Genomic DNA, 12591 nt, shown 5'->3' on the forward strand with positions numbered 1-12591 from the left:
TTTGGTGGTCTGTACACAACTCCCACTAGCGTTTTCTGCCCCTTGGTATTCCGTAGTTCCACCCATACCGATTCCTCATCATCCAAGCTAATATCCTTTCTTACTATTGCATTAATTTCCTCTTTAACCAGCAATGCCACCCCGCCTCCTTTTCCTTTCTGTCTATCCTTCCTAAATGTTGAATACCCCTGGAGTTTGTTGAATTCCCAGCCTTGGTCACCCTGGAGCCAGGTCTCCGTGATGCCAATTACATCATACCCGTTAACTGCTATATGCGCAGTTAATTCGTCCACCTTATTCCGAATACTCCTTGCATTGTGGCACAGAGCCTAGTGGACATGTTGAATAATTACTTTGTGCCAGTATTTACAGTAGCATTTAGAGTAGAGCATCCCAGACATCCCAAGGAAACTAATATTGAATCATGGATGGGACTCACCAAAATTAACATAAGCAAAATAACAGTAATAAAGAAAATAATAGCACTAAAGAGTGACAGAACCCCAGGACTAGATGGTTTCCATCCCAGGATTTTAAACGAAGTAGGTGAGAACATTGCAGATGCCCTGACTATAATCTTCCAAAGTTCTCTCGATTCAGGAACCATTACTTTGAATTGGAAAATTGCGTTTGTCACACCGTTATTTAAAAATGGTGAGAGGGGGAAACCAGGGAATTATAGACCAGTTAACCTAACATCTGTTGTTGGGAAATAACTGGAGTGTAAAATTAAGGATAGAGTGATTGAACACCTTGAAAGTTTTCTGCTGATCAGAGAAAGCCAGCATGGCTTTTTAAAGCGTAGGTCACACCTGACAAACTTGATTGAATTTTTTGAAGAGGTGACTAAAATATTGGACAGGGGAATGTTATTTATATGGACTTCCAGAAAGCATTTGATAAAATCTCTCATAAGTGGCTGTTAGCTAATTTTATGGAATTGAAGGCAAATTATTGACGGTTAGGAAATTGATTAAGTGGCAGGAAACAAAGCGGGAGAAATTCGGACCCATTCGGGGTGCTAACTTTTGAAAGCTGGAAAAATTAGCGCCAGGAGCTAATGATTCTCAGCTTTCTCTAATTTCGGTGTTAGCGCTCCAGGGAGGAAATGGAGAGCTTGATTTAGCACTCCACTTCCTTCCTGGAGTGCTAAAGAACGCAGGGGCGGCAGTAGTGGTGCAATGCTGCACAATGTCCCATGTAGCTTTGCCGAGATCCGAGGCTCCTTCCCTCCTTGCAGCTGTCAGTGTTGTCGCCCGCCGATACTGCAGGGAGCAGAACTGAAGTTCAGGTCCGGGATGCCACTGGAGCGATGCGCAGGACGATGACGTCACGATCTCCGGTGCAGGAGATTACAGTGTAATGTGTTACCGCTGCCGGAATCCTCTCGGCCAATTTAGCGGGAGTTGTTCATCTTGCCATGCCCGGTCATTAAGTCGTTAGCGCCCCATTATCGCCCCCAGAGGCAAGAGGTGCTAAAAGACCAATTTCTAGGCCAGAGAGTAGGGATAATGGACATGTAATCTAATTTGTCAGGATGTGACTAGTAGTGTCCCGCAAGGACCTATGTTGGGGCCTCAACTATTCACTCTATTTATTAACAACTTAGATGATGGGATAGAATACCGCATATCCAAGTTTGCCAAAGATACATGAATAGACATTGTAAGCAATGTAGATGGAAGCATAAAATTACAAAGAGATATTTATAGATTAAGCGAATGGGCAAAACTGTGGAAAATGGATTTCAGTGTATGCAAATGTGAAGTTGGACCTAAAAAGGATAGAGAGTACTTTCTAAATGGTGAAAAGCTAGAAACAGTGGAGATCCAAAAAGACTTGGGGGTCCATGTACATAGATCATTAGAATGTCATGGACAGGTACAGAAAATAATCAAAAAGGCTAATGGAATGCTGGCCTTAATATCTAGAGGACTAGAATACAAGGGGCTAGAAGCTATGCTCCAGCTATACGAAGCCCTGGTTAGACAACATCTGGAGTACTGTGAGCAGTTCTGGGCACCACACCTTAGGAAATGTATATTGGCCTTGGAGGGAGTGCAGCGTAGATTTACCAGAATGATACCTGGACTCCAAGGGGTAAATTATGAGGAGAGATTACACAAATTAGAGTTGTATTCCCTGGAATTTAGAAGGTTAAGCAGTGATTTGATCGAAGTTTTCAAGATATTAAGGAGAAGTGATAGGGTAGATAGAGAGAAACTAATTCTACTGGTTGGGGTTTCTAGGACTAGGGGGCAGTGTCTAAAAATTAGAGGCAGGCATTTCAGGATTGATGTGAGGACAAAAGGTGGTAAATGTTTGGAACTCTCTTCCACAAACGGCATTGGATGCTAGGTCAATTGTTCATTTTAAATCTGAGATTGATAGATTTTTGTTAACCAAAGGTATTAAGGGATATAGGGCAAAGGCGGGTATATAGAATTAAGTCACAGCTCAGCCATGATCTCATTTAATGGTGGAGCAGGCTCGAGGGATTAAATGGCCTACTCCTGTTCCTATGTACATACAAGGAAATTACTTCACTTCGACTGTAACCACAGACAAAGAGAAAGTATGCACACAAATTCAGTTTCAAACAATACTTGAAGAGCTTTTCCCCCCCATTTAGTAATGGTTATGTGAAATCAATTCCCAGCTAATGGGGGTATTGCTATATTGGCACCTTTAAAAGAGAGCTCAATAAGAATCTGGTTAGAGATAAGATTGAGGGTTTATAAAGATTAAGTAAGATATTCATAATCAAATTCTACATGGAATATCATAGCTTCTGTCATTCTGGAACTGGAAATGTCAAGGAAAACTACTGGTCAAAGATAACTAATATAGTCCAGAGTTTTACTTGATTTCCCTATTAGAGAGCAGGCAACACCTTGATGAACTTTGACCCCGATATTTATAGGGAGGCGGGACAGGAGCAGGGGAACGTGTTGGCGGGGATTCTGGCAATCCCAATAACACAGATGGGAGGGAGTTTGGGAGAGATTGCGGGGCAGAGGGCTGGGTGGAGCAGACTGGCAATTGGGAGGGGGGACAGGCTCAGATTGCGGGTTTGGAGAACGGAGTCGATTGATCGTGGCAGAAGATTTGCTTGAAGGTCTGGGGGAGCATTCTTACTCCTCCTCGATCACCATCAGTGCTCTAAAAAGCAATTACCTGTTTGATCCGGCTGCACCCGTCTCAATTTTGCTGTCTGGTTTAAATGACGTCTCCATGGCAGGTCAGACATGCCACGCAACCCACCACTGTAAAAATGCCGTTGGGCACATATGTGCTGGTTGGGGTCGGATTACACAATTTAATCCTAATCCTAACCCTTAAAATTCCAAACTTTAACTCAGATGGTAAATTGCGTCGTTCATTGTAGAGAAAATTGCATGTAGTTTGTGGAAAGCTTGATGGGCTGAATGGCCTTTTTAAGATGGTGCAAATGAACATTACTCCTGACATTGCCTCAACAATGCACCAATTGTTATTCAATTTCTGGCTTTTAAAACAGACATCCAATCGATGAAGTCTCAGTAGGCATCATTTTACTGTCCATCAAGGCAGCCAGAAGTAGGACTCCCCATCCGTGATGTTTAACTGCTCCCAGTGACAGACAGGCAATTTTCATCAACTTCATTGGGCTATTTTTTAAATATAATTCAGGAAGGTTACAACTTGAGTTAGTCAATCGACTCTAGGTCGATCTTGCTTTTACTGGATACTTCTATTGAGTTCTACACTACAGTGCTGTTCAGAAAGCCAAAAAGAACACTGCAGGCACTCAAATAACCATAATGGATAAATAGTTTCAGATACTGTGAAAGTCTGAGAAGTAGATTTATAAAGATAAAGTAATCATGTTCATATTTCTCAGTTCTAATGCTATCATCCTATTTGCCACCATATCATGGTTACCGGTTGACACCAGGTAACACCTAAACTGCAGTGTGCAATGTAGAAGCAGGCTGCAGCAAATGATTGCCAATGGTTCTGTGCCATATACAAATATACTCGATGCCCTTTTCCAATCAACTACTGTTTATTGTCATAAGAACAATTTCAATTAAGAGTGGTTAAGAATCTTAAAAACATAAGTATAAAACGATAAAGGTCACATAAACCATTTACACCACTCCTTCCATATACCATGTATAATTTATCCCATCCGACTTCACCCACCTAATCTTCTGAGGTGGATCACTAACCGAAATAAACATTGTGACCTGGTTGAAAACCTGTGTCCTTTTCTAAAACATATGAAACACAATTGTATCAAGGAGGCCGATTTTCATCAAGGCCTCACCCGCCGATGGACAGCACTTTGGGCGGAATATTCATGGCTGAAGATCGGCTGTTGGCAAATGGACGACATATGCCACCAATGTGGGCATCAGCGGGCGGGAGGTCTCATTCTCGGCAGCAGAGACGCTTGCCGCCCAAGTGCCGCCGAGGATGGAGTCGGGCCCACGGAGGGTTGAAGACATGGAAATAAAAATCAACAGCAGAAAATAAAAGAAGTATCCGAAGACCTTCAGGGGACCCCATCCAGGTAAGGCGCTGTTGAAAAAAAGTATTAAAATGTCCACTTACCTTTTTTTCAGTTTCTTCATAATCACCGTTAGGGACAGACCAGCCTCCAATCAGTGGTCCAATCCCGTTCTGCCGCCGAGTCCTGCTGAATCCCGTCTACAGGAATCTGGGAGCTCGGCGGGCGGGAGCTCAGTTGCAACACTCGGCCGTCCGCTGATGTCAGCGGACGGTTCCCGGTGGCTCTTCTCTCCCGCCCGCTCCAGGCCACCACAAAAGTGGCACTGGGCGGATCTTCAGGTGGAATGTCGGTGGCAGTGGGCGGTGAGGTGATGAAAATCGGCCCCAAGGTGTATAAAGTTGCATCTGTGAAGGCATTAAAACTGTTCATTCTTTTATTTCTTATTTCATCATTTTTTTTTTCTAGAGGAGTTAAAAACATGCTGTGGAAAAGACCGTAGAGTTCACTTTGATTTTGTACTTTGTTAGAAATGACAGCTTTGGAGCAGTGATTTTCTTTTTAAATATCCCCTATGTTCCTGGTTATGTAGTTCGTCTTTATACCAAAGCACAAGCCCATTAAGCAAATTAGGGTTGATTGTGACTTTGTGCAATAGTGTAAGATGGGTGACAGCGAGTCAGCAACTCATTCTGCAACTCCCCAGCTTTTTATTTCCAATCAAGACAATAGAAATAAAAATGGGGAGATGTAAAACGGGCTGCCGATTCACTATCTCCCATGTAACACTATTGCACAAAGCCAAGATCTATCCCCTTATGCTTATATGTTCATTTTATTTGGAAGAAATGTGAAAAATACTTGAATTTTATTTATTTAATTAAAATTAACTTAGTTTGGTCTTAATGTTGCAAACAGTTTATATTTTAATTTCTCTCAGAGCACTAAGATATCAGGACAAAATTATTTCAAACAAGTCCAACAAGTCCAACAAGGGTGAAATATGGTAATAATCTTTTTTCTTTACAGTGCTGACTGTGTATCTCCTGCATTTTCTGTTTTTATATCAAATTTTCAGCATTTGCCTTTTTTTCCTTTTTATTTTTCCAATCCTATTTCATGGTGATTTGTGATATTTTGCCACTAGATGGCATCCAATTGCCACCTCGGGTTTTCCGAACCAAGTAAATCCTAACATTAGTAAAAGGACAAATCTATTGATGCAGGTTTCAAAAACTGAAAAAAGGTCACCTTGGGAAGCGAGAAGTGATCACTTCTCAGAATGTGATCAATGCTTAGCCAAAGACAGACCTGCTGATCAAATAGTGCAGGTGAAGGGTTTGACAGTGACAAAGTGCAACCTGCCTAAACACATGGGATAAACATAAACAATACAGAAGGTAGACTGATGCTTTAGTTTTGACTAGCTTTATTGTGTTAACTGGGAATAGAATATAAATCTTAATGTGTGCTTATTTTGCTGGACAAAACAAATCCTATGGACTGGAGGGTAGCTAATGTAACACCACTTTTTAAAAAGGGAGGGAGAGAAAACAGGTAATTATAGAACAGTTAGCCTGACATCAGTAGTGAGGAAAATGTTGGAATCAATTATTAAGGATGAACTAGCAGCACATTTGGAAAGCAGTGACAGGATCGGTCCATGTCAGCATGGATTTATGAAAGGGAAATCCTGCTTGACAAATCTTCTGAAATTTGAGGATGTAACTAGTCGAATGGACAAGGGAGAACCAGTGGATGTGGTGTATTTGGACTTTCAAAAGGCTTTTGACAAGGTCCCACAGAAGAGATTGGTGTGCAAAATTAAAGCACATGGTATTGGGGGTAATGTACTGACATGGATAGAGAACTGGTTGGCAGACAGGAAGCAGAGAATCGGGATAAACGGGTCCTTTTCAGAATGGCAGGCAGTGACTAGTGGAGTGACGCAGGGCTCAGTGCTGGGACCCCAGCTCTTTACAATATACATCAATGATTTAGATGAAGGAATTGAGTGTAATATCTCCAAGTTTGCAGATGACACTAAACTGGGTGGCGGTGTGAGCTGTGGGGAGGATGCCAAGAGGCTGCAAGGTGACTTGGACAGGTTAGGTGAGTGGACAAATGCATGGCAGATGCAGTATAATGTGGATAAATGTGAGGTTATCCACTTTGGGGGCAAAAACATGAAGGTAGAATATTTTCTGAATGGCGGCAGATTAGGAACAGGGGAGGTGCAACGAGACCTGGGTGTTATGGTCCATCAGTCATTGAAAGTTGGCATGCAGGTACAGCAGGCGGTGAAGAATGCAAATGGCATGTTGGCCTTCATAGCTAGGGGATTCGAGTATAGGAGCAGGGATGTCTTACTGCAGTTGTGCAGGGCCTTGGTGAGGCCTCACCTGGAATATTGTGTTCAGTTTTGGTCTCCTAATCTGAGGAAGGACGTTCTTGCTAATGAGGGAGTGCAACGAAGGTTCACCAGACTGATTCCGGGATGGCTGGACTTACATATGAGGAGAGATTGGATCAACTGGGCCTTTATACACTGCAATTTAGAAGGATGAGAAGGGATCTCAGAGAAACATAAGATTCTGACGGAACTGGACAGGTTAGATACGGGAAGAATGTTCCCGATGTTGGGGAAGTCCAGAACCAGGGGACACAGTCTTAGGATAAGGGGTAGGCCAGTTAGGACTGAGATGAGGAGAAACTTCTTCACTCAGAGTTGTTAAACTGTGGAATTCCCTGCCGCAGAGAATTGTTGATGCCAGTTCATTGGATATATTCAAGTTGGAGTTAGATATGGCTCTTACGGCTAAGGGGATCAAGGGGTATGGAGAGAAAGCAGGAAAGGGGTATTGAGAGAATGATCAGCCATGATCTTATTGAATGGTGGTGCAGTCTCGAAGGGCGGAATGGCCTACTCCTGCACCTATTTTCTATGTTTCTATGATGAACTTCAGCTTTCTTCAGCAACCCTACTGTCGTCAAAAGAAAAAAAACAGACTTGCTTTTATATAGTGCCTTTCATGACCTCAGGATCTCCCAAAATGTTTTACATCCCATGAAGTGTAGGCACTATTGTAATGTATGAAATGCTGTGGCCAATTTGTGCACAGCAAGCTCCCACAAATAACAATTAAATAAATGAACATATCATCTGGGGTTTTTTTTTAAGGTATTGATTGAAGGATAAATATTTGCCAGGACACCAGGAAGAATGCTCCTGCTCATCTTCAAAATAATAACGTGTGATCTTTTACGCCCACCTGAGAGGACAGACAGGCACTAGTTTTAAGGTCTCATCCAAAAGAAGGCACCTCTGACAGTGCCGCACTCACTTAGTACTGCACTGAAGTATCAGCCTAGATTATGTATTCAGGTCTCTGAAATGGGGCTATTTGTTCCATATATTAACACTATGTTCTACTTTGCCATTGGACTATAGAAACATAGAAAATAGGTGCAGGAGTAGGCCATTCAGCTCTTCGAGCCTGCACCACCATTCAATATGATCATGGCTGATCATTCACCTCAGTACCCCTTTCCCGCTTTCTCTCCATACCCCTTGATCCCTTTAGCCGTAAGGGCCATATCTAACTCCCTCTTGATCCAATGAACTGGCATCAACGACTCTCTGCGGCAGTGAATACCATAGGTTAACAACTCTCTGAGTGAAGAAGTTTCTCCTCATCTCAGTTCTAAATGGCCTACCCCTTATCCTAAGACTGTGTCCCCTGGTTCTGGACTTCCCCAACATCGGGAACATTCTTTCCGCATCTAACCTGTCCAGTCCCGTCAGAATCTTATACGTTTCTATGAGATCCCCTATCATCCTTCTAAACTCCAGTGAATACAGGCCCAGTCGATCCACTCTCTCCTCATATGTCAGTCATGCCATCCCTGGAATCAGTCTGGTGAACCTTCGCTGCACTCCCTCAATAGCAAGAACATCCTTCCTCAGATTAGGAGACCAAAACTGAACACAATATTCCAGGTGAGGCCTCACCAAGCCCCTGCACAACTGTAGTAAGACCTCCCTGCTCCTATACTCAAATCCCCTAGCTATGAAGGCCAACATGCCATTTGCCTTCTTCACCGCCTGCTGTACCTGCATGCCAACTTTCAATGACTGATGAACCATGACACCCAAGTCTCGTTGCACCTCCCCTTTTCCTAACCTGCCACCATTCAGATAATATTCTGCCTTCGTGTTTTTGCCCCCAAAGTGGATAACCTCACGTTTATCTGCCATGCATTTGCCCACTCACCTAACCTGTCCAAATCACCCTGCAGCCTCTTAGCATCCTCCTCACAGCTCACACCGCCACCCAGTTTAGTGTTGTCATGTATCTCACACTACTGTACATAACTGTATCTTACCATGCTATACATGACTGTAACTAGAGATGTCCTGTAACCACTAGCTTACCTTACTACCAGGGGTGCACTTGCAGGAGACACTGGATACCTGTCCCAGACAGGTATATAAGGACAGGTCTCAGGCAAGTGTGGCATTCGAGAGCTGTGTAATAAAGGCGCAGGTCCTGAGTGACCTTGACTTCAGTATGTGCCTCGTGTGAATCTGTGCTGCAGGTACATGACTTTACAAGTGTCATCTGCAAACTTGGAGATATTACACTCAATTCCTGCATCCAAATCATTAATGTATATTGTAAAGAGCTGGGGTCCCAACACTGAGCCCTGCGACACTCCACTAGTCACTGCCTCCCATTCCGAAAAGGACCCGTTTATCCCGACTCTCTGCTTCCTGTCTGCAAACCAATTCTCTATCCACGCCAGTACATTACCCCCAATACCATGTGCTTTGATTTTGCACACCAATCTCTTATGTGGGACCTTATCAAAGGCCTTTGTTTAGCTTAGAGATAATCTTACATGAAAAACCATCTTTCGTCTTTCAGATGAGACATGAAGCCGCGGCCTCTTCTGCCCTCTCAGGTGGGCATAAAAGAAAGCATGGTAGGAGAGTTCTCTCCAGTGTCCTGACTAATATTTATCCCTCAACCAACAACACTAAAAATAGGTTGTTCATTATCACATTGCTGTTTGTGGGAGCTTGCTGTGCGCAATTTGTCTGCCGCGTTTCCCGACATTACAACAGTGACAACAATTTTTAAAAACTTCATTGGCTGTAAAGGGACACCCCGAGGTCATGAAAGGAACTATATAAATGCAAGTCTTTCTTTTCTTTCTTTAATATCTTGTAAGGGTAATGGATTAGATTTAAAATAGTTTGAATAGTATCCACTGCACTGATATTCTTTCCATCCCAGATGAACAAATCTATACCTACTTTTAATCACAGACATAATCTGATGGCAATATGTATTGCAAAGAGCACATGAGGAGTCGTGAGGAATGATTTTCTGATCTGGCTGGTAGCATCACTCCCAGGGAGTGTGCACTGCAGGAAATCGCAGGCATATAGCCTGTGATTTTCTGTCCATCAATTTTAATGGGCGAGAAATCATGGGCTGCATTCCTGAGATGCACTTCCTGCAATTGCCACTCCCCATTGATCTTTTGGTCATCTTGCTGCAATCCAGTTTGCAGCAAACAGAAATTTGGAGCAAAAATATTGCAATATTCTCCCTGATGGTCGAATGGGTAGAGTTGCTCAGTGTGGGGCTGCACAGACCAAGAAAGTCTTTGCTGAATTAGGGGGTGCAAGGACACTAAAATTTCCTGGTTCTAGGGAAGGGGAGAAAAATTCAGGGAGGATAGCTGCTCCTGTTCTCTATCCAGTGACTCCCGCTAGAAACTGAAAGAGTGGGAGTCGGCAGAGAACAGGATTAGGCTCAGCTATGATGTCTGCCATGAGCAAATAGTCTGACACGCATTGTATAAGGTACATTCATGCAGAATGGGAACTTGGATGAGATACTGGAAGGCAGCCAGTGTCTGTGGAATCCTACCTCAGCAACAGCCAGTACCTTCAGGAGAAAAATCCAGAAAGAATAAAAAAACTTTTGAAAAGGATTTTGAAAAGATTTAAAATCAACCAATCAACAGTTCCCCTACTGATGCATATGTTAAAAGAAAATACTATGGGCCTGAATTTGTGGTCGGAGGCTTCCAGTAGGCGAATGTCTCCGAAACACAAGAAAAGTACGGACCTACCTAATGATCCCTGACGTTCATAGACTCGCGCTTCTGGACCTCTGCGCAAAGGCCTACGATTCGCAAGTGCCCCTGGGATCATGTGGGCCAGGCCAACCAATCAAAAAGGTGCTCCCCCCCATAAGCATAATGGGGATTCCAATTGAGTACGGATTCCCCATAAGCATGAATAAGAATCCCTTAAAAAAACACATTTACACACCAGTTAAATAAAAAAGAAATCATTACATGTTCAAAATGAATTAAAATACTATTAAATTAAACATTTAAAACAAATATTTAATTTTTTTTAAATTAAACGTTTTAAAGGGGGTAATAAATATCTACAATAAATGTTAATTTTTTTTATGTTCAAATAATTTTAAAACTCTTACGCTGGTAAAAGAAGGCCCTATGCTTGTTTTTACCAGGTGTAAGAGTTTCATGGGCATTCACTGGGAAGTAGTTTGGCAAATAGCCCAACTCTCTGCCAGCGAATGCCCATTTCCCAGGGATGAGAATGATCTGTCAAGCAGATACCTGACAGATTGCAAATTCTGGGTTTTTGCACATGCACAGCGCATTCGCGGAAACCCAGAGCTTACAGGGCACTTATAGCCGCGTACGCACCATGTACGTGGTCATAGATCCCGGAAAATCTGGGCCAAGGCATCTCACTGCGAACCATCTCTGACTGGTCCATTTTGAATGCACAAAGTTGATAAGAATGTCGATTTGAACAGGAATCCTGCAGGTTGAACAATAAGCAGTTGATGGGATATGTAAGAGCAGTTATGATACATCCATTCTGAAATATCGTGACATGTTTTTAATAGGGGGAGTATACTCATGTCCACCAACTCCTGACTTAGCTAAATAAGACATGTACTTAATTTAATGACAGTTAGAAATTGTTGCAACAAAATAAGTGGATTGGTAACTGTAATACATTGCACTCCTGTGTTACATAAGCTTGTTATCCACATATCCAGACCACACAACTCAGGAGCATGCAGGAATACCGTTCCGTAATGTAAGGACACTACAGTGTACTGCACTGCTAAGGGTTCAGTCAAATGATTTTTAATTATTGCATTTTGTGAGCAACATAGAACTAATTTACTAAAAAAAACTATTCTCTTAAACTACACAAAAACAATCTAGAATAATTTAAGAATTTTAAAAAGGTCTTTAATGTGGCATTTCGGCTGGCTGCTCAATTGTTAGAGAAAAAATGTGTTAGATTAATACATTTTGATGAAAAATAACCTGATTTGTATTTGAAAAGTAAGAATGATGATGATGATTAATATATTGCTTAAGACTGCGTTGTACGTGTAACATTTAATTGAAATATTATGCATTGGTTTGGCACATTTGGTTTCGATAACAAAGAATGGCTGCAAGCTCTGACTTTAAAAATTTAGTATGCTTAAATGATCAGCATATTTAATAATCCCCTGGTTAAATGGAGTAGATGCCACTCTAAAATGGATAGACTATTTTTCAACCAGCAGAATTTTCAGTACTGACTAAAAGGATATGAGAACAGAGTGGGTATATGGGATTAGGACTACTGCTTGTGTGGAGGATAACGATGTAATGTACTGCACTTTTTTTGACAGACAGGCGTCTGTCCAGTCCCCCCCGCCCCGCCCTGTCCGTATTGCAGGTCAGGCAACAAGCTACGTCCCCTGTCAAGCTGCGCCCCAGCCAAATCATTCCATGAACGTGGTGCCGAGAAGCAGGACCTGCGGCTCCGACTGGTGTGGACCTGATAGGGGCGGGGGACGGGATGGATAGCGGCCGTCCTGGGCCCGGTGGCGAAAAGGAGAGGGGGGGGGGGAGAGAGAGAGGGGGGGGGGGGAGAGAGAGAGGGGGGGGGGGGGGAAGAGAGAGAGGGGGGGGGGGAAGAGAGAGAGGGGGGGGGGAAGAGAGAGAGGGGGGGGAAGAGAGAGAGAGGGGGGGGG

General features: G+C 42.9%; 1 protein-coding gene across 1 annotated transcript in view; it reads right to left on the reverse strand.

Annotated features, from left to right (window-relative positions):
* Positions 1–2538: 2538 nt before the first annotated feature.
* The window catches only part of LOC139237313 (proprotein convertase subtilisin/kexin type 5), a 35843-nt gene continuing 25790 nt past the window's right edge, over positions 2539–12591 (reverse strand). The window contains exons 4-5 of the mRNA XM_070866999.1: positions 4822–4902; positions 2539–2552 (exon numbers count right to left, since the gene is read on the reverse strand). Coding sequence (XP_070723100.1) covers positions 2539–2552; positions 4822–4902 — 95 coding nt within the window. The remainder of the gene's footprint in view (positions 2553–4821; positions 4903–12591) is intronic.

The sequence above is a fragment of the Pristiophorus japonicus genome, chromosome 1 (assembly GCF_044704955.1).
Source record: "Pristiophorus japonicus isolate sPriJap1 chromosome 1, sPriJap1.hap1, whole genome shotgun sequence".
Classification (NCBI taxonomy): Eukaryota; Metazoa; Chordata; class Chondrichthyes; family Pristiophoridae; genus Pristiophorus; species Pristiophorus japonicus.